The sequence below is a fragment of the Onychostoma macrolepis genome, chromosome 11, assembly GCF_012432095.1.
Source record: "Onychostoma macrolepis isolate SWU-2019 chromosome 11, ASM1243209v1, whole genome shotgun sequence".
NCBI classification, from domain to species: Eukaryota; Metazoa; Chordata; class Actinopteri; order Cypriniformes; family Cyprinidae; genus Onychostoma; species Onychostoma macrolepis.
In genome coordinates this window covers 4,093,764-4,121,730 of record NC_081165.1, presented here as the reverse complement: position 1 = coordinate 4,121,730, position 27,967 = coordinate 4,093,764, and the positions used below count along the sequence as shown (strand labels likewise).

Below are 27,967 nucleotides of genomic sequence, written 5' to 3'. Positions count from 1 at the left end.
CACATGTAAAAGATTTAATGAGTATTTTGGTGCTCATCCATAAATGACTACAAAAGAGATTGTAAAAGATGTCCTTTTTAATGAAAGTAGCAATTACAATTGTACGTTTCTTTTTTGGTAAGACTCGTTTTGCATCGTACATCTTTATGCTTGAAGTTTCGTCCCTAAAAGTTTAGCAAAATTGAGCTCAAGTTCTAGGTTTGCACTATACATAATGCTTACATCCTAGGACTCCCAAAATTTAGGAAAATATGAAATATGTAGATTTTTACCCATTGACAGTTATAAGGCTCCATTGTGTAAATTGGGATTTAAAAAAAAATGAATTGTCCTTAGCACACAGATTCACGCGTGACCATTGTATATTACAAAAATAAAACAAAACTACAAATACAACATGGTCCTCAATGGATACATAAACACAAACGAATCTTGACAAATCTGGAAGCAATAACCAATGCAATAATGTGAGAGAAGAAAATAAGTGAATACATAAAAGTGGGTTAACGGATGTTCACTTCCATTCAAAATGGTGGTAACCTAATTGGTTAAGACTTAAGGACTAGTAATCTGATCAGATTCATGACCTGAAAAAACATCAAGACAACATCACCACTAGAACCAGGAACTCCAGAGGCACTCTATCTGTGCTTACAATAAATATACCGCAAGTTATCTTCTAAACTAAAAACTAAGTGCATCCAAGGACATTTAAATATAAAAGTATGCCATTGGAGAGACTCACAGAGATCTCATTTTTAGCTGTAGAAAGTCAGCTTTAATTTATGACAATGAACAGTTTTGATGGTAACGCCATTAATACAGTTGAACATGTCAACAGTTAACCCATAGGGTCAAGTACATATGTAATGCTTTGCCTAACATGACTTAAGTAGATCTCTGTATGTTTAGTGTCCTCAACAAGTAAGAGAATCGGTCTGTTTACTGAAGTTGAACAGGTGAATGCATTGTTTTCCACTGGTAAAGCTGTCATGATGCGCTCGGCTCGTGTTATAACTCGTCATGAGGTATCTTCAGGGCATGGTCACAGAGATCTGTGAAAGGAGTTCAAATAAACTATTACATATGCCAGTCTAACAGAAAAAAGAATTGGTGATACAGTTCCACGTGTCCTTCTGAATAATTTTTCAATATTGTACAGGTGTTAGCTACGCTTGAAAAGGTCTTGTCAATGTTTTTAACAGGTAAATGCATGTAACTTGTGACTACGGTGAAATAAAATAACTTATCTAGAGACACATATCATGTGAAGTTCATAGATGGGTTTGAAATGAAAGCATTACCTGTCCTCTTACTGCAGAGCTTGTCTTTAACGTTGTCCGTCTCATGAGCAAAAAATTCAATAAGTTCATCCTCATGCTGCTCAACGATTGTTTCACACTGTGAAAAAACACACATAAAGAAAGACTATTTCTAAAGCCGATCATGTTTTTCCAAACAGCAGTTCATACAATTATTGCATCGAATCAGCAGCGAATTGCATCATAAATGCAAATACAATTAAAGGTTTGACTTAAAAATAAAGATATGAAGAAATGAAAAAAAAAAAAAGCATTCTCACAGCAAACTTTAAACTAGAGCTGACTCTGGAGTCAAAGGCCACATCAGAAAGGTCCAAGGCAGTGTCATCACGGGATGCATGTCTCACGTATGTCTTCCGATTGGTGGCAGGGTCAACCCGTTCACCGTAATCGTTCATCTTCTCGCAAACCTCTTCCATTAGTTCCAGCAGATGACTCTCAGAGCGGGAAAAGGGAACCTGAGCACATAAACAAATGCATGAAGATCTGTAAGTTGGTGTCAAAAACAAACAAACACAAAATGATGCCATTATGAAACTCAAATGTGTCACCTCTCTTACTGACTGACTGCCATCAGGATTAATCCTAAATGAACCGGTCTGGATCATTTTCTTGGGATCTATTTGCGATATGGCCCAATCCATTTCATCAACTAATGCCCTGCACGCTAGGGGGAAAAAACATGTGCATGATGCAATTCAGAAGTGCTCCTTAATCACAAAGCACAACCACTTATTAAAACAGTTTGAAGATGCATTTATGAAGGTGTGTAACATTCCTGATGTTTCTTTGTCCTGCAAGACAACTAACCCACAATGCCTGCCTAGGTATAAAAATATATGCACAGTAAATTATAAAATGTTTGAAAAAGTTGAAATACCTCCACATTTTATGTCTTGACCCTGTCTGGCTCCTTGGACTAAAAGTAGGTGCAAAGACATCAATGCACAGACGATAACAATGTAAAAATGTTTTTCCATCCCCACCTACAAACACAAATACAACGTAATGTAAGGTTACTGCATACAATTGTATTTTATTGCAGCCTTCGATAGCTGGAATAAGACACAGAACGGCCGGTTAACAGGACTTACCTTTCACGAAATACAATCAAGCAATAAAATAATGCAATGTGTTAATGTATTCATTAATAGACCTGAATCGCGCGCATATTTTAAGGCAGAGCGTGAACTTACAAACCTTTTGCTTTAAATGCACCGCACACACGCGTTCACGAACTGATGACGTGCACACAGGGATAATTGTAGTTTAGGAGCTGACCTGAGATCTGCCTCGAGCTCGAGCCCTGTTTTTCTTCTTGAGATGTGTTGGCTGTCTTTGGTGCATTACCGCCACCAGCAGAACTGGAGTGTGGAGCAGTGAAGTGCGCCCTCTACAAATAGTGGGACCCTTGAGAAACATGACCAAAACATACTGTGAAAAAAAATATATATAACCTTTAATTAAAGTAATCGTATTTTTTTTCTCATATATGTGTGTGTCACAGTTATCGGCAGCCTTAAAGGGTTACTCCACCCCAAAATGAAAATTTTGTCATTAATCATTTACCCCCAAGTCGTTCCAAACCGTCCTCGGAACACAATTTAAGATATTTTGGTTGAAAACCGGGAGGCTTGTGACTGTCCCATTGACTGCCAAGTAAATAGCACTGTCGAGGCCCAGAAAAGTATGAAAGATATAGCCAAAATAGTCCATCTGCCATCAGTGGTTCAATCCGAATGTTATGAAGCGACGAGAATACTTTTTGTATGCAAAGAAAATAAAAATAACGACTTCAATTTGTCTCATTTGCGCCAGCGTAGCGTCATTTTGGAGAATATCCGCTGGATGCAAACTGCGTACCCTGCTAAAAAAAACAATAGAAGCCCAATAGAAACTATCACAGAAATTCCAATGGTTTCCATTAAAATACCATTATAACCCATTAGCTTTTTCCAGTAAAACCATTACAAAATTCCTTTTTGTAGTGTGTTTTGGGCATTTTTCCAACAGGATTTAACATCCCACCAATAGAATCCATCACATACCAGTAGACACCATTATAGTTTCCATTAAAACCAATACAATTCCCATTATAACCATTAAAACCATTACATGTTCTATTGTGTTTTGGGCAGGGCTCTATTGTTTTTTTCAGCAGGGTACACTGTTCTGTGTCAGCCGCACCACATGGATAAGCTGTTTTCATTCAAATAAAAGCATAATAATATATGAATATGAAATATCTTTCATACTTTTCTGGGCCCCGACAGTGCTATTTACTTGGCAGTCAAAACAGTCACAAGCCTCCCGGTTTTCATCCAAAATGTCTTAATTTGTGTTCCAAAGATAACACAATCTTTAGTGATTAATGACAAAATAACCCTTGATATGTCTGTAAAATACATCATATAGCATATATATTGCCATACCCCTGCTGAAAAAACCAATAGAGCCCTGCCCAAAACACAATAGAAAATGTAATGGTTTTAATGGTTATAATGGGAATTGTATTGGTTTTAATGGAAACTATAATGGTGTCTACTATCGTATGTGATGGATTCTATTGGTGGGATGTTAAATCCTATTGAAAAAAAAAATTGTAATGGTTTTACTGGAAAAAGCTAATGGTTTATAATGGTATTTTAATGGAAACCATTAGAATTTCTGTGATGGTTTCTAATGGGCTTCTATTGTTTTTTTTTTTAGCAGGGACGGCTATATGTATATATGTTATACAGATGCTTAAATATAATTTTTTATCTTTGTGGACCCTGAAGATTATGAAATGTATCCAAGATACTAATAAAACTAAAGGAATGTTTATTATTGGAAAATAACTCATGAAATTGTTCTCTGAATTTAAATCGAGATTTACCATGGACTGACAACTCAACCGTACAGTAGAGTTTTATATAAAACATAAATAAAAAAAAAAAAAAAGTGCTTAAGGCTATTTATTAGATGTCTACTAATAAGAATTTTAAGTTAAATAATTTTTTCATTAGCTCCTTTTAGGGGTGAAAGTTAAAGGGTTAACTAATGAGCCGGTAAAACTTATAGCAAGGATATCTGACAGCACTTCTCCATACACAATCTCTGTGTCTGCTACCCAGTGTCTCAGACAAGGGTGCCCACTTCTGACGGGCTTCAATAAGAATGAACATATTGCCGTTATAGAGAAAGTGAAATTTGAGAGAAACCTTAACAAAAAGACCTTGTGTTGGAAGGCAGGGTTTGGCCATAGACTAACATGGTTGTCCAAAGAAATGCTGCTAAAAGTGTATAAAAACAATTGGAAAAGGGTTCTAGTTGTATGATATAGTCACAACAAAACGTTTACAGGAGTAGTGCATCCAAAAATGAAAATTCTGTCATTTGTCATCATGTTGTTCTAAATCTTAACAAGAATTTGGTTAACCTTTGAAACACAAATTAAGAGCAGCCCAAAGATGGGGAGGGACACGGAAAGCATATCAGCCTATGCTGAGTATTGAGTGAATAGCTCATCTACATACAGATGATGCTGATGAACCTGGACCTTTGCTATATCCAAACTCTTCTCCACTGCAAGAATAGGTCTAATTGATCTGGAATCCAGATCCATGCCCCGAAAATGTACTGAATGATGAGGAAAAGGCAACTCTTCCACAGATAGTCCGATAGGGTCTGACTTTTGCTGAGATGTGTACATCGACTCAAAGTGGAGGCAGATGAAGGCAAGCTTGTAGAAGCAAGGTTTAAGCAGACTAAATGATTGGAGAAGTCCTGCATGCGTGCGTCACCAGAAATAAGTCTGTTGTTTTCACCAGAAGGTCCAATTATTTTGATTAAACATTATGAGGTCAAAACATTTTTTTTAATTAGCTACATAGACTGACAAATGAATTGTTCATAACAAGGTCTACAACATGCTTTTATTAAACATGCAAGGTGAATTTTCATTTCATTCTTGGTTTGTGTGTATAAAAATATTACAAAATGTTGAGCTTAAAAACTAGTTTAGCCTACTGAGGCCATCTTGCGCATGTAAAATTGTGCACTCTATCATTTTCTGTGGGTTTCTCTTGATGATTATATAACAAAGTTTCTGCACTTGCTATTTCCGCAGAAAGTTATTTCAGAAATGATAACTGTGTGAGCAAATAAATTAATGAAATTAATGACTTTTCTTCACGCTGTCATTGGTGAAAATGAAGAGGAGACACAAAAACATGCCAAATAGTCAGATGGAATGTTAACTTGTGATAAACAGTTTCTTGTATTTATATTAAATTAAATTATATTACAGGTAGTACACACGATACTTTAAATAATATATAAACAATACTGTAGACAGACACTATTTTGCCCCACACTACGACGTAAAACTACAACACCTTATTTACGCAAACTTGAATTGCAGACGTGGTAAAAGCTAATAATGCTCTGTTTCTGTGCTGGGTCACTTTAAAAAAAATACCCAGGAGGAGGTTCCTGTTTGAGTTCCTGTTTTTTGATTTCCTGGCACATATTGCTTGTTTTAGTACATTCTTTCGCGGCATCATCATCATCATCATCATCAGAGAGCGGCAGACGTAAATATATCTTCAGTTGTGTCGGGTTGATCACGGATGTTTGGATTTAGTAAGCATGTATATTATATAGACTGCTATAAGTTCTTCCTCTCCATGCTTTCATTCTGTGGCCACCGCCATGCACTGTAGAAACCTATTGCGATGACTGTACAGAGCGACAGAAGCTGAATGTTTCTAGCAGAAAATAACGCGTTTGTCAGTATCGCTATTATAGTGATATTGAATCAATTTCCGAGGACGTACGCAGAGTTGTTTGCTACATATTTTTCTTGAATGTCTAGTCAGTGGTACAAACAATGGCTTCAAATGCTGCTGTGTAACTTGTGGTTTTGGTTGACACCTGTGGTTTAAGTGTTGTTGCGGAGGAACACACTGCGCGACAGATTTTAGTCTGAAGTGTGCCAATGATACCTAGCTATCTATTGGTCCACTGAAATTATCCAGCAAGGAAAATCGCCACCTCTGAAAATGCAAAAGTGAAAGAAAGAATGATTGATAAGTTGTTCTCACCTGACAATTTATTCATATCAAATCAAGAGGGATTCAGAGGTTATTTTACACTACCCAGTTACAACCAATCTGGTCTCCCCTACATTTATTGATGGTAAAAATGAACAGAAATATTTATGTGACACCCAGAAACCTGCAATCTGTATGTTTAGGCTATATTTTGTTTCTATTTTTTAGTGAATAGTTTTCCTCATTTCTATGTATTTTTTTTTTATCTTCCTGTACAGAAGTCCTCAAGACTGCAAGCTCAAAGACTTTTAAGTAAATTTTATTTTTAATTTACTCCACTGATAACCGCTCTTAGATGGAGGAGGCGTATGCAGCACTGTACCAGGAGTTTGTCCGTCTCCAGTCACTCTGCTTAAAACAAGCAGCAATAATACAACATCTCTCTGACACAATACAACGACAACAAGGTCAGAAGACTCTTGCAAATAAACTAGTGCTAATTACGTCATTATTAATGTCACCGTGTATTAAATGAGTGATATGTGATATATTAATGTTCACTTTCAGGTTTGGCCACGGCTCCAACTAGGAACTTTGAAAAGCCGTATCAGTGCCCAGAGGAAAAGTCAGGACACCGACCCCATCCTGCAGAACGCCATGAGCAAGAACCTCTAAGAGAATTCAATGCACCACGCATACTGGGCTCTCAAAGTATAGTATTCTCCCTGTGTCTGTTAAAATGATCACTTCTGAAGTCTACCATTGACTGAAGGCCCATTTACACCAAGGACGATAACTATAACTATCCACCTTGTTCTTCATGTAAAAATGGGCCATTTGTAAATTCATGCAAACAGTGTAATGCAAACAGTTTAATCGTTTATTGCACATTGTTATTCTCCTTATTTCTTTATACAGCGGCTAATGAACCGGAAGTCTCGCCCTTAGGCTTACTTCTGCATTTAAGAATAAGGTGGATATAGTTTTAAAAATCATTCTAAATTTAAAAGAATAGCATATTTCACATCACAAGTATAACGATAACAGCACAGGGGACTGATATCTTTGGAATAACTTCCAAAATTATTATGTTTCCAATTTATAAGCAATAAAAAAGTTGACAGCCAATCAGAATACACCCTTCTTAGCTCAAGCATTTAAAGACAACAGAACTGCAGTATGTGCTTATAATAAACAATGTTATTGTGCGAAGACTTTCAGACTTTCAAAATCCTTCATCACTTAAATTAAGATTATAATAATTTTAAAGCAGAGCCACCACAAAATCAGACTTTAGCACCTGTTTTTACTTTGAGATCAATCTGAGGTTAATTACAGATTAAAAATCATAGAAAAATCTAGTTTAATAGCTTTGATACTGTTTTTGAAATCAAATCTTTGCATAGCTATGACAGGAAACACTGGCATTTAACAACACTTTGAAACAAAAAAAGTTAATTTAAAAAAAAAAAGCATATACATGAACCCAAATAGGAAATAAGACAGTTATCAAATAAACACGTGTCCTATTCTTTGTCCTAAACTCCTGAAACATTGGTGTCTCATATTTTAGAGCACTCTGTGCAATTTTGGAAAGAAATCAATCAAATCTGTATGTGTAAATTCAATATTCAGATGTAACCCCCTTTGTAATCATTAACATTTTCATAAGTAACTGTAATTTAATTACACATTTTTTCTCAGTAACTGTAACTTTAACCTTTATTTTGTAATTAAATTATATAACTGTGTTACATGTAACTAGTTACTCCCCAACACTGGTGGCAAGCAGATAGTCGGTCCAGTTATCTTTACAGTTGTTGTTCTTGATGTGAACAGGCCTTAACACTAATAGAATTTTTCCATTCAAAATCAAACTTTCTCACTTTTGTCTACAATTCTGAATCATTTGACCTCAAGCGTCAAATAAAGGTTTCTGCTATGCATATGTTTGTTTTTCAGCTGGTAATGATCTTCGTCATATTGATAGAGGACTAGACAAACTGTGTCTTAACCTGGACATGCCAGATCAGAAACAGGATAACCATGATAAAACAGTTTTACACGATCCACTAAAGACGGCAGAAAACAGTGCCTGGGATGACCTGAGGAGAGTTGAGCAACATTATAATGCAAACCAGACTTCACAAAGACTGCGGGTTCGTATCAGTCCGACCCTAGCCCATGCCCCCCTCCCAAAACAGCTTATACTACTGTTTCAGTTATTAAAATAGTTTTGTATGTAATGGCAAAGTGATTATATTTCGTTTCGTTTTTTTATTAAGTTAATTTAGAAAAACGTTTGGAGCATTTTTTGTTCATTAAATAGGCTGTAAGTTTTTGTTTTTTAAAGTAACGACCAAGCGGCCAGCGGCAAACAGAGAGCTGATTATAGCCTCTGTTTGATCAATTTAGCCTTCTCAAATCATCATGACATGCCTAAAATAAAATCTATAGATATAAAACAGTTCAAGCATATAACAATGTTTAAACATTAAACCTAGATAAATGTGCGCTGCATCTAATAGTTTGCACAGAGAGTGGAAGCTAAAGCGCGCTTCGCAGAACATAAAGGCGCCAGTGCGCTCACTTGCATTTTTTTCAGTGGAAACAACTTTTTCAGTGGAAACAACTTAAAGTACGCCTTAATTTTTGCTCATAAAGGTATAAAGTATGAATACGTCATTCAGAACTGTAACTCACAATATCAACAAAACGTTGTGCTCTTATAAAATAAAGAAAACAAACATGATGCACTTTCTGCCGCCTCAGTCTTGAACAGGAGCGCTTCACAAAAATGAACCAAAACTCAGCGAATACATGCCTCACAGACAAACTAGAAAACACTAGTTTTAGTAAATAATTCAAATATCTCCTTACTATTTCCCCCAGACACCTGTGTTTAGTTAGCGCTGGTTCACTTCAGTTTCTTTTCTTTAAGCTCCCAGCTTGAAAGACTTATTTTTTGTGTCTAGTCCTGCTTGTGATCACACCTCCTGCACATCTTCCACAATATAAGCAAACTCTTGAACATCTGACATGTGTGAGAAGGCTGTTTCTTTGTCCCACAGAGGCCCTGGTCATCCTCGTTTCTGGACAGTGAGTTGATCAGTCAAGCCGGAGGGTTGTTCATGTCTGGAGTCACGCTGCAGTCGCAGGTGTGTGAGTTCTGTCACGCTGTGTTTCCTGGACACACAAGCACCCGCGGAGAGTTTCTGCGTCACCTTACTACACACATGACCTGAAGGAAAGCAGTGCTGGGAATCAAATTCACCAAAAAATGAAGATGAGATGATAAGCGAACACACCGATAATGTCAGTAATGGACTATCATATGTTTGATTTTGAAACTATTGGAGGTTTGGTCAGTGATGATTTTTTTAATTAAATTGTAAAGCACACAAAGTTGTAGTGCAAGTACTTAATATGATAAAGTGAGAAGAACAACAAAAAATGTTATGCATGCACATGTATTTGTTGTTTCATTTTATCACGTTATGATTCATTGCCTAGTTTGATCTTGTAATTATTTGGTTCCATCACAAAAAGTGTCTGTTTTGTACCAGTAGAAATTATATGAATATAACATTATTTTTAGAATGATTTACTGTTTTTACCCAAATGCTGAATTCTCATTACCATAAAGCACAAGATATGAGTATAGTGCTGTCTAGCAATTAAATAGTAAATACACTAGAAAATGTTACAGTATAGAAAATCAATGGATCATACCAACTGGTAGCATGAATGCTGTAAAACCTCATTAGTTTATAAGTGATTATGTTTAAATGAACACCAGTGCTATAATAATCGGCTGTTCGATTGCTTCAGTCTGTTGTGCTGCTGAGAGGTTTGTGTTTGTAGCTTCGTGTACCTTCGCGTTTTATTGAATCTCTACCTTACTTTCACTCCCTTTTGTCTAAAGTGATAATATATAACTTAATTCCCACCATATTTCTGGTGTTATCTTTCAAACTAATCTAACTAATTTGATCGTTCGCCTTTAAAAACCGCGAGTGCAGCTTGTTAGTCCGTTAGCTTATCACTGGCGGTTCCATTTGCATTTCTATTCGTGCCTATTATTATTATTATTTTTTTTCCTCGCTCCGTTTTTCACGAGCTCATCAAACAACAGTGGTAAGTGGCAAGTTAAGTTGGTATCATTCATCAATCACGGTGAGTAATGACTTCTTCTCCTGCTATTGTTGGTTGCACTGTTTGCCACATGTATAGTTTATCTCTCTCTGTCAGCAGCGAGGGATTCACATGTGATAAATGCAGGGAAATAGTTAGGCTGACAGAGAAGGTTTTAGAACTAGAGACACGCATCCAAACTTTAGTTGAGGATAGTAAGAATGTGAGGGCTGTAGATACTGCTTTGGATGCGACTAGCTCAGGGAGTCCTGTACATTGTTTGGTTTCGGTTGAGCCCCTGCAGCAGAGCAACTGGGTGACTGTGAGGCAGCCTAGTCGCGGGTCAAAACACCACTCTTCCGTTCTGATGAAAACATCAAACCGGTTCTCCCCACTCGGTGACGCACATAGGCTTTATAGACAATTGGAAGAATTTTTGGGGCAGACCTGACCTGTTGAAAAGAGATGGTGTTCATTCCTCCTGGGGTGGTGCCGCTCTTCTCTCTAGAAATATGGCACATAGTCTTAGAGTTTGTACTTGACTAACTGGAGCCCAGGTCAGGAAGCAGACAGACTGGCTAAACCGACCGTCTGCTAGCCGCCTCACGTCACAGAAGTCAGTTAACTCTCAGCACATAGAAACTTTTTCACCTAGATATCACTCTATAGAGACTGTGTCTGTTCCCCGAACTAGAAAATACAGAAAACATCCAAACCAAAGTAATAGTAACAATTTAATTGATGTTCAACAAATAAAAAACCAATATAATACAGATAAACACATGATAAAGCTTGGCTTACTGAATATTAGAACCCTTTCTTCGAAAGCACTTTTTGTAAATGATATGTTCACTGACCATAAACTAGATGTGCTTTGCCTGACAGAAACCTGGTTAAAACAAGATGATTACATTACTTTAAACGAGTCTACACCCCAAGATTACTTTTACAAATATGAACCGCATCCAAAAGATAAAGGGGGAGGTGTTGCTACAATTTATAGCAATATTTTCAGTATCTCTCAGAGGTTGGGTTTCAAGTATAATTCGTTCGAAGTAATGGTGCTTCATATAACGTTATCCAAAGAAACAAGTGTTAATGATAAATACCCTGTGATGTTTGTACTGGCTACTGTATACAGGGCACCATACAGATTTTATTAAAGAATTTTCTGATCTTCTATCGGAGTTAGTGCTGGCTGCAGATAAAGTCCTAATCGTTGGTGATTTTAATATCCATGTTGATAATGAAAGAGATTCGTTGGGATCAGCATTTATAGGCATTCTAAACTCTATTGGTGTTAAACAACACGTGTCAGGACCTACTCATTGTCGAAATCATACTCTAGATTTAATACTGTCACATGGAATTGATATCAGTGGCGTTGAAATTTTGCAGCAGAGCGATGATATCTCAGATCATTATCTAGTCTCCTGTATATTCCATATAGCTAAAGCTGTAAAGCCAAATCCTTGTTACAAATATGGTAGAACCATTACCTCTACCACAAAAGACTGCTTTATAAATAATCTTCCTGACTTATCTCAGTTCCTCAGCATATCCAATAGCTCAGAACAACTTGATGATGTAACTGAAACTATGGACTCTCTCTTTTCTAGCACTTTAGATGCGGTTGCTCCTTTACGCTTAAGGAAGATTAAGGATAAGAGTCCAACACCGTGGTATAATGAGCACACTCGCGCCCTAAAGAGAGCAGCCCGGAAAATGGAGCGCAGCTGGAGGAAAACTAAATTAGAGATATTTCGTTTAGCTTGGCGGGAAAGTACCCTATCCTACAGAAAAGCATTAAAAACTGCTAGATCTGATTACTTTTCGTCTCTTCTAGAAGAAAACAAATATAACCCTCGGTATTTATTCAATACAGTAACTAAATTAACGAAAAATCAAGCATCAACAGGTGTTGGCATTTCCCAAGAGCATAGCAGTACTGACTTTATGAACTACTTCACTTCCAAGATCGATACTATCAGAGATAAAATTGTATCCTTGCAGCCGTCAGCTACAGTATCGCATCAGATAGCGCACTATAGATCCCCTGAGGAACAATTCCATTCATTCTCTACTGTGGGAGAGGAAGAATTGTATAAACTTGTTAAATCATCTAAACCAACAACATGTATGTTAGACCCGATTCCATCTAAACTACTAAAAGAGCTGCTTCCAGAAGTCATAGATCCTCTTTTGGCTATTATTAATTCATCATTGTCATTAGGATATGTCCCCAAAACCTTCAAATTGGCTGTTATTAAGCCTCTCATTAAAAAACCACAACTTAACCCCAAAGATCTAGTTAATTACAGACCGATCTGAAATCTCCCTTTTCTGTCAAAGATACTAGAAAAGGTAGTATCCTCACAATTATATTCCTTCCTAGAGAATAATGATATCTGTGAGGAATTCCAGTCAGGATTTAGATCGTATCATAGTACTGAGACTGCTCTCATTAGAGTTACAAATGACCTGCTTCTATCATCTGATCGTGGTTGTATCTCTTTATTAGTTCTACTGGATCTTAGCACTGCGTTCGACACTATCGACCACAACATTCTTTTGAATAGACTAAAAAACTTTGTTGGCATTAGTGGAAGCTCCTTAGCATGGTTCAAATCGTACTTATCTGACCGCCATCAGTTCGTAGCAGTGAATGAAGAGGTATCATATCGATCACAAGTGCAGTATGGAGTACCTCAAGGCTCAGTACTAGGGCCGTTACTTTTCACGCTTTACATGTTACCCTTGGGAGATATTATCTGGAGACATGGTGTTAGCTTTCACTGTTATGCTGATGATACTCAGCTCTATATTTCTTCGTGGCCTGGTGAAACACACCAAATTGAGAAACTAACGGAATGCATAGTCGATATAAAAAACTGGATGACGAGTAATTTTTTACTGCTAAATTCTGAAAAAACAGAGGTGTTAATTATTGGACCTAAAAACAACACATGTAATAACTTAGAACATTATCTAACACTTGACGGCTGCTCTGTCAATTCTTCTTCATCAGTCAGGAACCTAGGTGTGCTGTTTGATAGCAATCTTTCATTTGAAAGCCATGTTTCTAGCATCTGTAAAACTGCATTTTTTCATCTCAAAAGTATATCTAAATTGTGACCAATGCTCTCAACGTCAAATGCAGAAATGTTAATTCATGCGTTTATGACCTCAAGGTTAGACTATTGTAATGCTTTATTGGGGGGTTGTTCTGCACGCTTGATCAACAAACTACAGTTAGTCCAAAATGCAGCAGCTAGAGTCCTTACTAGAACCAGGAAATATGACCATATTAGCCCGGTTCTGTCAACACTGCACTGGCTCCCTATCAAACATCGGATAGATTTTAAAATCTTGTTAATTACTTATAAAGCCCTGAATGGTTTAGCTCCTCAGTACTTGAGCGAGCTCTTATCACATTATAGTCCTCCACGTCCAATGCGTTCTCAAAACTCTGGCAATTTGATAATACCTAGAATATCAAAATTGACTGCGGGCGGCAGATCCTATTCCTATTTTGCACCCAAACTCTGGAACAATCTACCTAACACTGTTCGGGAGGCAGACACACTCTGTCAGTTTAAATCTAGATTAATCTAGGTTTCTCCCAAGGTTTTTTTTTTTTCTCCATTCTGTCACAGAGGGAGTTTTGGTTCCTTGCCGCTGTCGCCTCTGGCTTGCTCGGTTGGGGACACTTAATTTCTAGTGATTATCGCCGATTTGATTGCACAGATAATATTTAAACTAAACTGAGCTAGACAATGACATCTCTGAATTCAATAATGAAATGCCTTTAACTGAAAATTGAAAATTGAGTGTTTAATCTTATCATTATACATTACTGACACTCTATCCTCTAATTTGATACTGTTAAGTGCATTGACACAATCTGTATTGTTAAAAGCGCTATATAAATAAAGGTGACTTGACTTGACTTGACAGCAAGGCAACGGCGGATTACGCATTTTTGCAATGTTATTTTTTAGTGTTCACAAAAAGCTGGTTTGTTGCCTTGAAAAAGGCAACCTTCAAGGAACTCCAGTACACAAGGACATGCTCTTACACAACACTTACAGTGTACCTGTTTCAGTTTCTTGAAAAAGCTAGCCTAAAGGGATAGTTCACTCGAAAATCTGTCGTTCAAACCTGTATGATTTCCTCTTCCTTTTTGCAAAACACTTGAATTTTTTGTCACAATGGTCCGAAATAACTCCTTTGACTTTCATTTCATATGGACAAAAATGCTGCATAGTATCTATCCTCTTTTGTGTTTCACAGAATAAAGAAATATAGAGTCCCACAGTCTTTGAATGACATGATCTTTGGTTCATTTTTGGTTATCCCTTTAATTATAGGCCTTCACAAGCATATTACTCAAATGAAATCAATTTATTGTTTAGAGATTAATTGATTGATTGAGTGAATTTGCCACCAGTGGCACCAAACAGGCAACTGAAACAATAACTCAATTTTTTTTTTTTTTTTTCAGACAGTTTTTCTTTTTTTACTTTTTCCGAAACACTTCCCCATCTGTGAGATTGACGATGATGATGATGATGATGGCAGAGTAGGGCAAGTGAATCAGAGGCATCGTCTGTCTTGGTTTGTTGAGATGAGACTAGGGTGAGTGTGGGTGGTGGAACCGTGTGTCAGAAATGAGACAGAAACGTCAAAATTGTCCATACATTTTCATGTACAATACTATAAGTACCTTAAACAAAAGCAGTGGATGAATAAAAGTTGTTGTTGTAATACACAACGTTTCTATTTTTACACTGTTAGCAAAATAAAAGTAACAATCTAGAGAAATAAACATGAGAAACATTACAATATAATTTATTGAGAAATTAAAAAATAAATAATCTGTCATTAAAGAGGCCACAGATCTATTTCTAACATTAGCGCTGTGATGCACAATTCATACTTACTGTTCTCATTAGCCATTCAACCTTTAAACAGTGAGAATATTATTTTTTCCCCCATGATTCATTTGAATCATTTACATTTTGTAACCTATGAAAACTCATTTGTGCATTTAGAGTTGATATATTCATATTTACTGCATCAGTATGTTACTAGTGTAAGGGTTCTTAATATAGTCAATTTCAGGATTTCACATGTTAATATAATCCAAAACTTGTAAACGTGTTTTGCTCGCTGTACATAATAAAGTGTTTGAGCAGTTTGCTTATTCTAGCATTGTGATTGGTTGGATTAAATAAACATGTTCCTCCAAAACTTTTGTTAGAACTCCCATCAAAACAAGAAACTGAGAAAATGGAATGAAAAAACTAAATCCCAATGTCTCACAGCTCCGCTTAGAACGAGAAGCATGTCATCTAATAAATTAAGGTTTAGGTAATGCAATTTCATTCTAGAATTTGCTGGACACAAAATTAGCACCATTGAAGCTTTTTACTGACATTATAACCTGACAGAGAATATGGAATGTATTTGTAACACTTGTTGCTTGCACTAAGCTGTATGTGCCTCAAATTTCATTTGCAAAGCCACAAGAATTTCCGCCAACTGCCTTTAAATGTTCTAACAGAACATGATAAGGTGCATACAAGTTTTAAAAGTTTTATAGAACAGGACAATTCAACATAGCGAACCGAACACCACGGCTGCATTTAGACATGATATCCAACCTGAGTTCAACATGGAGACTTGCAGATTGTCAGTTATGGATCGTCTTTGGTGTTTGCTGGACTGGTGCTTCTGTTACTCGATGCTCTCCTCTCTGACACTTTCTCCTCCATCTCTATGAGAATATAAACAAAGTTTTTGGATTTTAAATTTGAGAATGAGTTTTTTTTATAATAATAAAGTGTGTCAGGAACACAATACAGTACTTTACAGTATCAAATGTCTATTGTTGTTTATTTTCATGTCACTTTGAGCTTAAAAATCTTTTCATTTGAACAAATTTGGAGACATGTAGCATTTCTTCGCTTGCTCACCAATGGATGCTGTGCAGTGAATGGGTGCCGTCAGAATGAGAGTCCAATCAGCTGATAAAAACATCACAATAATCCACAAGTAATCCACACCACTCCAGTCCACGTCGTGTGAACTGAAAAGCTGCGTGTTTGTAAGAAACAAATTCATTATTAAGACATTAAGTAAAACCATCGATTCCAGCCAAAATACGAGTTCTCTATGTGTAATATTGCTTTCTGCAGTAAAAAAAAAAGTAATTCATCTGAATCAGGAGAGAAGTGTCAGTAATAGATCAAGCACCGTTTACAAATGAAAACAGTCTAAAATAATTTTGATGTGGAAAAAGGGCATGGACAAGTTATGGCCTGTTACTTATGGATTATGGACTCATATTTTAACCAGAAACGATGATTTAAAGTTAAAACGTCCTAACAATGTATTTGTTTGAACTTTTCACTTCACAACCCGTTAACTGCTGGAGTGGCGTCGATTATTGTGATGTTTCTATCAGCTGTTTGGACTCTCATTCTGACGGCACCCATTCACTGTAGAGGATCCATTGATCCATTGCAATTTCTTCTCAAAATGCGTTCCTATGAAGAAACAAACTCATCTACATCTTGGCCTGAGGGTGAACAATTCCTCTAAATACGTTCTGCTCATTAATGCACAAAGTTATCAAGAGACTAGAATTTTTAACGGGGAGAATCAGCATTTGCATTATTTACCACTGCATTTGTGAACATCACAATTCCCACACTTCGGCAGACATTAATAATACATTACAGCAATGCCATAAAACATGTTAAAACTCGTATTATTATGTGAAGGCAGAACAATGCTGAGGAATGATGCTGTGTAACTGCAGAATGACTGACAGCGCAATGAAATGAGGAACTTGCATTTTCGCTTGAAAGAGACAACACAAAAAAATACAAAGAAAGACTGATTAAAGCTCATTGTTGGCCATTCCACTGAACTGAAGCACTAGTGTTTGCTCATTAAGAGCGGCTGCATCCTTTCACTGCCCACATGGTTTATTTTTATTCCGTCTCTCTGAGTCAAAGCGACGCCCTTCTCACTCCCTCCTACTCATTCACCCCCTCTTTCTCTCCATCCATCCATCCGCCCTCTTCTCACACATTTTCATAAGCTTTGACGTCAGACAGGGAAGGGGGGCTCCAGTTTATCACCCACACAGCACTTCCTGTGGCCCCCACCACCCATACGCATTTTCTCTTCTCATTTCTCTTTTATTCTGCGGTCCCCAATGACGACGTCTGACTGAGATAGAGCTTCTCGAATCTGATGATCTCTGATTCATTCCATCCTTAAAGACTAGATCAGCTAACCAGATAAGTAAAATAAATCAGTTTGTCACTGTTCTTATATATTCCTCAGAGACACTTAAGGTGTGCTAGTCTCTGCACTATCATCACTATCAACCCTGCAGCCTTTAGAGGAAATTTTCTGTCATGATTTATTCCCCCTCAAGTTGTTTCAAATGTTTTTTTATTTTTTTATTTTTTTAGTGCCGTGAAAGTCAATGGGGTCCATTGTTTTTGGAACCCAAATATCTTCTTTTGTTACGTAGAAGAAAGACAACATGAGAATAAATTATGACAGAACTGAACTGTCCCATTCTTAAGAGAATAGAGAGGTTCTTTAGAGAGGTTGACCTTTTTAACATGAAAAATACCAAGGAGGTTTTCAACTTGACTGTACCCAAACAATTAAAATCATACAATGTCATAATTCTGACAATTGTGAAACCCAAATAGTAACACACTTATGACCCTTTCTACAGTACAATAATCTCTTAAAAAAATCAAATTTTAAATAAATCTTTAAATAGCCAAGCGTGTTACCAGTTCTGACGTAGCGTTTTAAACTGTATGTAACTAAGCTGCAAAAATACACACTTCTTATAAATTACACAGAAAAAAGTTACACTTTATTTAAAGGTGACGTTGTTTCGGTGTAATTACACAAATAAGTGCAGAGTAATATTACTAAATTCTTAGGGTTAGGTTATTCTAAGTTTAGTTTAGGGTTAGTTACATGTACTTATGCATCATTTCCTGTCATTACCATAGTATGTACATGTAACTACGTCACCTTAAAATAAAGTGTTACACAAAAAATGTCCTCATGTGGATAAACAAAATCTGAAGGTAAGCATCTCTTTTTTTTCTGACCCTAAGGGGAAGTAAATCCAAACTCTGTCTTGTTCCCTATTTGTGGTAGGTGCATGAGAAGTGTGCGTGTTATAAAACATCTAGTATTCACCTGAAATCTGTCTCTTTTCTGACCCTAGGCTGACTTTGCTTGCGTGGTCACGTGACACCATTCTAGCCAATCTGAGGCCCTCATCCATGAGAGTTTGTTGCATGAGCTGGCGACTCCAGTTGATGAGGCCAGTGGTGTCGGTGAGGGGGTGAGGGGATGAGGAGGGGTGCAACTGAGGGCTGATATCTATCAAGACACACAGAATTAGACAAACATGCCTCTCAATCAAATCTTACGGTTTCTTTCAGCAATGATGTTTTTCCCTGACATGAGTATGAATGGACACAAATTTGCTTTGTTATCGTCTATGCTTGATCTTTACATCATCTCAGAGAGGGAAAATAACCCACTGTGCTCACTTTTTGCTTGTGAAGTGATCCTTCGTGGCTATGACCATTATGGCATTTGCAATAAATGCAACATAGAATGTGGGACAGTGATGGTTTGAGGTTACATGCCCAAGATTTACTGACATACACTGGACATTCATAAATATATCAATGTTTAAAATAAAAGCAATGAAAATAACAAATCTTACCTTGTGTTAAACTATCTAGACTTTCTCCAGAGAGACTGTTGTCATCCGCTGTAGATCTGTTGTCACTGTTGGCTACTGGATCCTTAGACAGTCTGTCAGAATCTGTGATCTGAAAGAAGCAGTACTTCTAATGAAAACGTTACTCGTTTTGTCAATAGTAGCTGGTTTGTTACACTATAATGACAGATATGAGTGCAATAGTACTAGAAAAGGAGTTCACAGCTTGACATCCAATGTAAGCTCCAGCGTAACTTTCAATCCATCGACTTACATCTTTATTTTAATCCTATAAGGGATCCTGTTCATTTTTTGTCATTTTGTAGCTACTGTATATAGTCAAGTCGCTATAAATAAAGTGTAAGCATCTGCCCAAACTTCACCTGAGCATATTCCTCAAAGTCCTGTTTACCATTTATACAGATGTATGTATAGATACATATCTTGATGTACTTACATCAAGCTTGATTCTCTTCTGAGCAGAACAGTCAACAGAGGCAGTACAATCATCTGAGTATGTCCTGAGATGATAATACAACAAACCCAGCTCAAATTCTGATCAAATAAGTATAGTTGTAAAAAAGTCACAGTATTGAAGGGCAAATATAGAAAACGACACACAAGAGGTGGCAGGGCTAGCTTTCACACAGGTATTTGTGAAAATGCCTATATCTCAGTAACTCCATGAGATTATCAGATCAATTTATTTGAAATATTTTCTTAGAAATGTAGCACATCTGTTACCAGGCATAAAGGTCTGGTCACACAAATAAGAACCTTGGTCCAGAAGAACCACTCTGCACTACTACCGCCAATAAATTCTTCTCTACACAAGCGCTTTGGACCAGTTTTTTGTCTTGAATACATTATAGATTTTGCTCAGCTAAAAGTCTAACGCACTGGTTTTGAATGTAATACATAATCGATTATATATAATCAATTCCACTATCATCATATTTTTGCTTGAGCTGTAGAATAAACAGCTTGAACTCAATAAAACCAAAGAACTGTATGGTAAATGTCTGCTCTTCAAATTTGGGGTCTCTGTCTCAAACAGTCTCACACCACAAACAGTTCAAATTTGCATTTATATTTTTGACTATATCCTTTACACCGTATGGTCAACAAACATAAATTATAGTTTTGTAATAGTCTCTTTACATGGACATATGGACATGGCGCTGATGACACATACCAGGTTTGATCATGATTTGCCTATGCATTGTGGTAAACTGAGCAGTCTCATTGCATGTCTCCTTTGTCTGACACACCCATTTTTGGAACCACTCTTTTAGGCCAAACAATTGTGAAACAAACCTTTTTTTTTTTAGATTTCATCGCCAATAGGTGGCGCTGTCTCCAAACTGCTCAGGTACTCTCAGGTCTTGGTTGTGATAAACCAAATTTCATTGTCTTATAGCATTGCGAAACTTATGTTGTTTTTGGTGTGCTTTCTGTTGAATGACTGTTTTGACTCATGAAAAACCTTTGAAGATGATATGAGTCAGGTTTGGTGAAGATCGAATTAAAATTCTTGGAGTTCAAAAAAAAAAAAGTCTGTTTTTCAGAAAAGTTGGGCAGAAAATAAAAACATGGTTTGCTTTTGTCTTGGCATGAGCCTAGGTATAAGAAGAAAAATAAATTTCTGTGGATTTACTATTTATGTGATTTATTCCACAAATATTGATTTTCAAACTCTTCCCAAGTTAAAACATTAGTATTGTGATATTTAAAAATGAATATGAACTTGTTTTCTTTGCATTATTCAAGGTCTGAAAGCACTGTATCGTTAATATTTTGACCCGAAGTCATTTTCAGCAAATGAATGCTATAAAAGTCGTGTTGATTAGTATTATTGAATAAAACAAAAATGTTCAATTTACTTAAACGTTCCTGTAAACAGTAAATTCAGAGAAACGGACAATTTTGTAGTGGTCTCTTAGGTTTTCCACTGCTGCATTTACTGTGTATATGTGCATATTTTAAATATGCCTGTAAACGTCTAACAATAACCACCTCAACTGGATGCAAAATCTGAAACAATTTCAAAATCAAGATGAAAGTAGTTCCTGACCTGTTATGTTTAAATGTTGATGTGTAGGCACATTCTCTCGCCACTTGTCGTGCTAAAGAGAACAGTTCAACTCTACGCAACAACAGAGCATTGTCACGAATGCAGAATTGAGCTGCAGCCTCATTGATGAGCATCTGAAAGTGGAAATATTAAAATTAAACCGGGTCATCTGAGCTCTATGAAACTATGAAATGCATTAAACAACCCCTGTAATGTATATAGTAGCCTAAATATTTACAACTGCTATTTTAAAATTACAGTATGCTATCAAATATTACTGTGAAATCTAGGAGTTGCAGTTAGTTCTGTAAAGTTCATCATAAAAAGGTCTTGTCAAAACACATGCAAAGACTTGTGGGATAATAAAATAAATCCTCTGAAAATGAACTGGAGGAATTGCTGGATTCATCTAATCCAGTGCTGTTTTTTTAAAGGTTTATAAAATGGGCTGTAATCAAAAGATTGTAGAATCAAATCTTGCTTTCCTGTGCAAAAGTCATCACCACAATGCTAAGATGTTGTGGGTGGTTGCCATGCAAAGCTGTTGCTTAACTTTTCTGTGTTTTATGCAGTTGCTAGAGTGTTATGAGACGTTGCTTTGGGATGGAAATGGTCCCATTTCATTGTCTACAATAAAAATTGTAAGTCTAATTGCTTATTAAAGTAATAGCACACCTCTCCTTACTTTGAGTTTTGTATACTATATTGTTCGCAGTTTAATATATTGTAACAGTAGTCATTTTCGACTGAGCAAACACCACTAAATGCACAATGTCTACAGCAGATTAGCCTAGTTTGAATTTAGCAAATTTAGACCATTTTAGAGATACAGGAAGATACTTTAGTTTAGTTGTGTGTTTATTACAACTAAACGTGAGAAAAAACATATTTTTTATAACATCTGTGCAATTTGTTCAAAATGTTCTCTTTAACAAACCTCATGATGGGTGAGCTGTTTCCCTTCCCTCCTCTTGGAGTCAAAGCGGCCGTAGATCAGGCTATATTTGCGAATCTCTTCCTCTTTGCTCTTGTCTTGAGGTTCCAGGTTGAAAATGTGTCCCACCGTCTTGGCCATTTTCTTATTGAGTCTCAAAAGCGTCTTCACCTCGGTTTGATCTGCTTGCGGCATGGTTCTTAGAAGCCTATCAACGCTTTCCTCCACGGCTTTAATGGTTTCTGGGTCCAGCTGACCTCCGGGCCACGGAGAGGTCATAGTGGAGGAGGATGAAGAAGAAGTTGGCGTAGGAGGACCAAGAAGACGCGAGTGGCAAGCGAAAGGCAGAGGGGTAATGGGCTGTTCTTCATCTAACTCAGTGGCTCCATACATTTCAGGACTGAGCCAGTGGGGATCCATGGGGGACAGTTTTTCTCTGTACAGATGGTCTGGAGGTACAGGAGAGGCCTGTGAGCAGGGGCTCTTTGGACTGTTATCCCTGAGCGGTGTAAGGCAAGATCCTACTTCCTCTCTTTCACACGGAGAGCCTGGCTGACCGTTGCTTAAAGATTTTCTGCCACCAATAACCCCTGAGCCAGCAGCGCTGGCGCTGTCGATCCTAAGGAGAGGGATTCCACAAGGGGCCACATTGGTGGCCAGAGGTTGGTTGAACAGCGCTGGGTTTGCCGCCCAGTCGCGCAGAGCTTTCTGCAGACGTCGCACGTGCAGGGGTTTTGTGGCCATGCCAACTAGTGCCATGATCTCGAGAAATTCCTCTTCGCCAGCCTCACACAGCTGTTGGACATCATCACCTCCCTGCTGGATGAAGGTGTCATAGTACATCAGCAGGTTGGCCCTTTGTAAAACTCGGTAGAGCTGCAGCTCGCCCAGCGTCCGTGGTAGTGACATCCTGATGCTCGGCTACAACGGGATTTCCACAAAGCTTGTCATTAGTATCATTTAAAAACACACACACACACAATATATATATATATATATATATATATATATAGTCAACATTTGAAGTGGATCAAAACCTTTCATTAAGTTGTCCTAAAACCAAAATGTGCTCTTGTCTTAGGACAACTTTGGTGAAATTTTTGATCCACCTCAAATGTTGACTACTATATATATATATATATATATATATATATACAGGTGCTGGTCATATAATTAGAATATCATCAAAAGTTGATTTATTTCACTAATTCCATTCAAAAGTGAAACTTGTATATTATATTCATTCATTACACACAGACTGATATATTTCAAATGTTTATTTCTTTTAATTTTGATGATTAGAGCTTACAGCTCATGAAAGTCAATAATCAGTATCTCAAAATATTAGAATATTTACATTTGAGTTTGAATAAATGACCATCCCTACAGTATAAATTCTGGGTATCTTGTTCTTTGAAACCACAATAATGGGGAAGACTGCTGACTTGGCAATGATCCAGAAGACGAACATTGACACCCTCCACAAAGAGGGTAAGTCACAGAGGGTCATTACTGAAAGGTGTGGCTGTTTACAGAGTGCTGTATCAAAGCATATTAAATGCAAAGTTGACTGGAAGGACGAATTTGGGTAGGAAAAGGTGCACAAGCAACAGGGATGACTGCAAGCTTGAGAATACAGTCAATCAAAGCTGATTCAAACACTTGTGAGAGCTTCACAAGGAGTGAACTGAAGCTGGAGTCAGTGCATCAAGAGTCACCACGCTCAGACATCTTCAGGAAAAGGGCTACCAAGCCACTTCTGAACCAGAGACAACGTCAGAAGCATCTCACCTGGGCTGTGGAGAAGAAGAACTGGACTGTTGCTCAGTGGTCCAAAGTCCTCTTTTCAGATGAAAGTAAATTTTACATTTCATTTGGAAATCAAGGTCCCAGAGTCTGAAGGAAGAGTGGAGAGGCACAGAATCCATGTTGCTTGAAGTCCAGTGTGAAGTTTCCACAGTCAGTGATGATTTGGGCTGCCATGTCATCTGCTGGTGTTGGTCCACTGTGTTTTCTGAAGTCCACAGTCAACGCAGCCATCTACCTGGAAATTTTAGAGCACTTCATGCTTCCTTCTGTTGACAAGTTTTATGGAGATGCTGATTTCATTTTCCAGCAGGACTTGGCACCTGCCCACACTGCCAAAGGTACCAAAAGCTGGTTCAATGACCATAGTGTTACTGTGCTTGATTGGCCAGCAAACTCGCCTGACCTGAACCCCATAGAGAATCTATGGGGTATTGTCAAGAGGAAGATGAGAGACACCAGACCCAACAATGCAAATGAGCTGAAGGCCACTATCAGAGCAACCTGGGCTCTCATAACACCTGAACAGTGCCACAGACTGATCGACTCCATGCCACGCCGCTTTGCTGCAGTAATTCAGGCAAAAGGAGCCCCAACTAAGTACTGAGTGCTCATACTTTTCATTTTCATACTTTTCAGTTGGCCAAGATTTCTAAAAATCCTTTCTTTGTATTGGTCTTAAGTAATATTCTAGTATTTTGAGATACTGATTTTTGACTTTCATGAGCTGTAAGCTCTAATCATCAAAATTAAAAGAAATAAACATTTGAAATATATCAGTCTGTGTGTAATGAATGAATATAATATACAAGTTTCACTTTTTAAATGGAATTAGTGAAATAAATCAACTTTTTGATGATATTCTAATTATATGACCAGCACCTGTATATGACCCTGGAGCACAAAACCAGTCGTAAGTAGCACAGGTATATTTGTAGCAACAGTCAACAATACATTGTACGGGTCAAAATTATTGATTTTTCTTTTATGCCAAAAATCATTAGGATATTAAGTAAAGATCACATTCCATGAAGATATTTTGTAAATTTCCTACCGTAAATATATCAAAACTTAATTTTTGATTAGTAATATGCATTGCTAAGGACTTCATTTGGTCAACTTTAAAGGCGATTTTCTCAATATTTAGATTTTTTTGCACCCTCAGATTCCAGATTTTCAAATAGTTGTATCTCAGCCAAATATTGTCAGATCCTAACAAACCATAGTTATTCAGCTTTCAGATGATGTATAAATCTCAATTTCAAAAAATTTGACTTTCTCTTATGACTGGTTTTGTTATATATAACAAATATATAAATGTTATATATATGTAATATATATTGTTCATATATATATATATATATATATATATATATATATATATACACACAGTATGTGAATGTATGTATTTATGTATACAGGGCATATGAAGTTCTAAACAAATTACAGTAGTTTCTGAACAGACTTTAAAATAACTGCTCCATGAATAAGCTTAATTTAAAATGTTTGTTTAGTGGCAAACGGTACTGATGTAATATGTTGTGGGTGTTGTTTTCTATAAAGAGTATGTATTTATCCATAATAAATAAGCAAAAAGTAAAAGTAAGTTTTTTTAAACTATAAATACACCAGTCAACATTTGAAGTGGATCAAAACCTTTCATCAAAGTTGTCCTAAAACCTAAAATGCATTCTTGTCTTAGTACAACTTTGATTAACTTTTTTGATCCGCTTCAAATGCTGACTACTGTATATATACAGCCCTATATCTTAACACTACATGATTCTTTTTCTTTTGCGGTTTTATGAACATTAAATCTGAAATTACCAAACAGCCTTATTTTAAAAACCTATTATTACTCTTGTGAAAGGTTTTTAAATGAGTAATAAATGAAGTATGAGATATTAGTATGGGATAATGTACAGTTAGCCAGTCAACTTGGATGCCCAACACAAAGTAGAATAACCAGAAAATACAAGAAATAATGACTTCAAGTGAAGGAAGAGTGGAAAAGAGTTGACTCCACTATTTCTTGTTGGGTTGCTAAAAGGGAGCTTCAGAGGGGTTGCAAATAACATGAGACAGGTAATGCAAAGCCGTTAATGTGTGCACAGCAGAAGCATAACTATGGTGAGAAAACTTCTGGGTCTGAATTGCTCTGAATAGACTCTAACATTTTAGTTGAAGTGAGAATCCACCACCAACAAAATCACCATTTACTCAGCAACTGTACAAAACACTGTATTAACACTGTACACTTCCTAAAAAATCAGTCACTCTTTGTATCCAGAACATTTGGTTCACACAGAACACATTTTTATGTTTCACATCCAGTGGAACACAAAAACATGTTCTGATAAGAAAGAAGTATAACATCAAAAACGTGTCTTGAGACCCTGCCTTCTTTTCCATTCATCAGTGCTGTGTCTCTGCAGTTGGATACTATTGTTTAGTGTCTCATGGTTTTAAAACCAAAAACACATTTCAGTGAACAGTTCTTGAAAGAACCATTGCATGCGTGAGTGCGTGTATTAAGAACATTTTTAATAATCTAAACAACCTTGAAAGTACTGTTTGTACTAAAGATTCTATGGATGTTAAAGGTTCTTCATGGATCCATTAATGCCAGTAAAGAACCGTTTTTGAAGGTTCTTCTATGGCACTGCTGCAAAAACACCTTTTGGAATATATATTTTTAAAGACTGTATCCAAGAGCCAAGTTGAGGTGCAGTTAAATGACTCCTCCTGCAGTGTAATATGAAGCCTCTTAATCTGCAATAATGGTTGTTTACTCAACCTCTCATTTCTTCCACTTTTCTCTCTCTCTCTCTCTCTCTCTCTCTCTTAAAAATAATAGCTGGAGACAGATTTGCATGTGAAAGTTGCATCCTCCTTTAATACACGGATGATGAATATATAGCATCTAAAAGTCTAAAAGTTTCAGGTAGTCCTACAGAAAAAGAGAGAGGGAAAAGCTTAATGTTTTATCTATATTAGGCTACAAAAAAAAAAAAAAAAAACTCTTAGCCCTAAATTGCATGTTTTGTGCATGCTGTAAGCTACAGCAAAAACATTTAGCAGTCACAGTAGCTGTACACTGTTTTATTTTTAAAACGCACATACCTTTTTTTCCAGCTTGCATGTTATTAAATTTCACAAATAACGAGCTAGTTTATCTACGAAATTCCCTTCATATGCTCATGAGGTGTTGCTGAGTTAAATATAACCCGCAGTAGTAGCTTTCCTCTGATCATTTATAATGAAGATAGTAGCTAATTGCTCAATGTAGATGACTCGTCAGTAGTTGTGTAGGCTACTCACCTCGAGAGGTTTCAAGACAGAATCCAGGACAGGATCCAGCTCCAAACGACCGACTCTATCAGATTCTGGAACTCAACTCAAAATCAGTCAAACTTTTCCTTCTATTAAAAGACTTGTATCTTTACGCCTCTTAATTTATTTTTGTTTTCTGTGCTTGTTAGACCTTATTCTACAGATGTGCGACTGGACTAAAATGTTCTTGAAACTCTGGTGTTGTCTCGGCTATGCTCTGCTGTGCTGGCAGTAGCGGTGAGTTAATGACGCTCCTTTCGCTGCCTGTGTGGGCGCGAGAAACGCGTGGGCGGACTGCGGCACGCCATCTGACCGAATAAGAGCCTTCCTCTCCGGTCTGAGCGCGTCTCGCGTCAGGGTGTGGATGGACGGGGAATTCTGTCCATTTCACTGTTTAAGCTCAGATCTGTATATTGTGAAAGCCAGCCGGTTAGGCACTAAACAGCACGACGGAGCCCCACTATAATGAGTAGCAGATTTAATGCATGAACAAGCATGAGTGCGGTATAATCGCTTGTGTGGAAGAGCGCCGGAGATCACCGAGTC

At 37.1% G+C, this 27,967-nt stretch overlaps 3 protein-coding genes across 12 annotated transcripts; 1 reads left to right on the top strand and 2 right to left on the bottom strand.

Annotated features, from left to right (window-relative positions):
- Positions 1-57: 57 nt before the first annotated feature.
- cnpy2 (canopy FGF signaling regulator 2) lies at positions 58-2,659 on the bottom strand. Of its 2 annotated transcripts, none has more exons than XM_058791455.1 (6): positions 2,523-2,659; positions 2,203-2,308; positions 1,874-1,989; positions 1,583-1,780; positions 1,305-1,401; positions 58-1,055 (listed from the first exon to the last, which is right to left on the bottom strand). In XM_058791455.1, exons 2-6 carry the CDS (start codon positions 2,300-2,302, stop codon positions 1,012-1,014), a joined length of 555 nt encoding a protein of 184 aa, XP_058647438.1. In that variant the 5' UTR covers positions 2,303-2,308; positions 2,523-2,659; the 3' UTR covers positions 58-1,011. The 2 variants fall into 2 exon arrangements, with proteins under 2 accessions (XP_058647438.1, XP_058647439.1); XM_058791456.1 differs by having other exon boundaries at positions 2,417-2,552.
- Positions 2,655-27,967, bottom strand: nab2 (NGFI-A binding protein 2 (EGR1 binding protein 2)). 5 transcript variants are annotated; one of them, XM_058791446.1, is made up of 8 exons: positions 27,410-27,967; positions 22,286-23,203; positions 21,349-21,482; positions 19,732-19,795; positions 19,278-19,386; positions 18,740-18,925; positions 16,159-16,271; positions 2,655-2,732 (listed from the first exon to the last, which is right to left on the bottom strand). In XM_058791446.1, the coding sequence occupies exons 2-7, from the start codon at positions 23,189-23,191 to the stop codon at positions 16,192-16,194; spliced, it is 1,479 nt and encodes a 492-aa protein (XP_058647429.1). In that variant the 5' UTR covers positions 23,192-23,203; positions 27,410-27,967; the 3' UTR covers positions 2,655-2,732; positions 16,159-16,191. The 5 variants fall into 5 exon arrangements, with proteins under 5 accessions (XP_058647429.1, XP_058647430.1, XP_058647427.1 ...); XM_058791447.1 differs by lacking the exon at positions 2,655-2,732 and adding an exon at positions 16,471-16,591 and having other exon boundaries at positions 10,480-16,271; XM_058791444.1 differs by lacking the exon at positions 2,655-2,732 and having other exon boundaries at positions 10,480-16,271.
- zgc:113184 (uncharacterized protein LOC553745 homolog) lies at positions 5,786-10,294 on the top strand. 5 transcript variants are annotated; one of them, XM_058791451.1, is made up of 5 exons: positions 5,786-5,899; positions 6,637-6,825; positions 6,926-7,069; positions 8,321-8,517; positions 9,430-10,293. In XM_058791451.1, the coding sequence occupies exons 2-5, from the start codon at positions 6,714-6,716 to the stop codon at positions 9,601-9,603; spliced, it is 627 nt and encodes a 208-aa protein (XP_058647434.1). In that variant the 5' UTR covers positions 5,786-5,899; positions 6,637-6,713; the 3' UTR covers positions 9,604-10,293. The 5 variants fall into 5 exon arrangements, with proteins under 5 accessions (XP_058647434.1, XP_058647436.1, XP_058647433.1 ...); XM_058791453.1 differs by having other exon boundaries at positions 5,787-5,948; positions 6,714-6,825; positions 9,430-10,294; XM_058791450.1 differs by having other exon boundaries at positions 5,787-5,948.

Bases quoted from the DNA above. Each gene is read 5' to 3' on its own strand.
- zgc:113184 (XM_058791453.1), top strand. From the start codon at position 6,714: ATGGAGGAGGCGTATGCAGCACTGTACCAGGAGTTTGTCCGTCTCCAG. The intron at 7,070-8,320 runs GTATAGTATTCT...TTTGTTTTTCAG, and splicing joins ACGCATACTGGGCTCTCAAA to CTGGTAATGATCTTCGTCAT. The intron at 8,518-9,429 runs GTTCGTATCAGT...TTTGTCCCACAG, and splicing joins AGACTTCACAAAGACTGCGG to AGGCCCTGGTCATCCTCGTT.
- nab2 (XM_058791446.1), bottom strand. From the start codon at position 23,191: ATGTCACTACCACGGACGCTGGGCGAGCTGCAGCTCTACCGAGTTTTA. The intron at 21,483-22,285 runs GTTTGTTAAAGA...TTCCACTTTCAG, and splicing joins AACAGCTCACCCATCATGAG to ATGCTCATCAATGAGGCTGC. The intron at 16,272-18,739 runs GTGAATACTAGA...ATATTCTCATAG, and splicing joins AGAAAAGAGACAGATTTCAG to AGATGGAGGAGAAAGTGTCA.
- cnpy2 (XM_058791455.1), bottom strand. From the start codon at position 2,302: ATGGAAAAACATTTTTACATTGTTATCGTCTGTGCATTGATGTCTTTG. The intron at 1,781-1,873 runs GTGACACATTTG...TTATGTGCTCAG, and splicing joins GCAGTCAGTCAGTAAGAGAG to GTTCCCTTTTCCCGCTCTGA. The intron at 1,056-1,304 runs GTAATGCTTTCA...CTCCTTTCACAG, and splicing joins GCTCTGCAGTAAGAGGACAG to ATCTCTGTGACCATGCCCTG.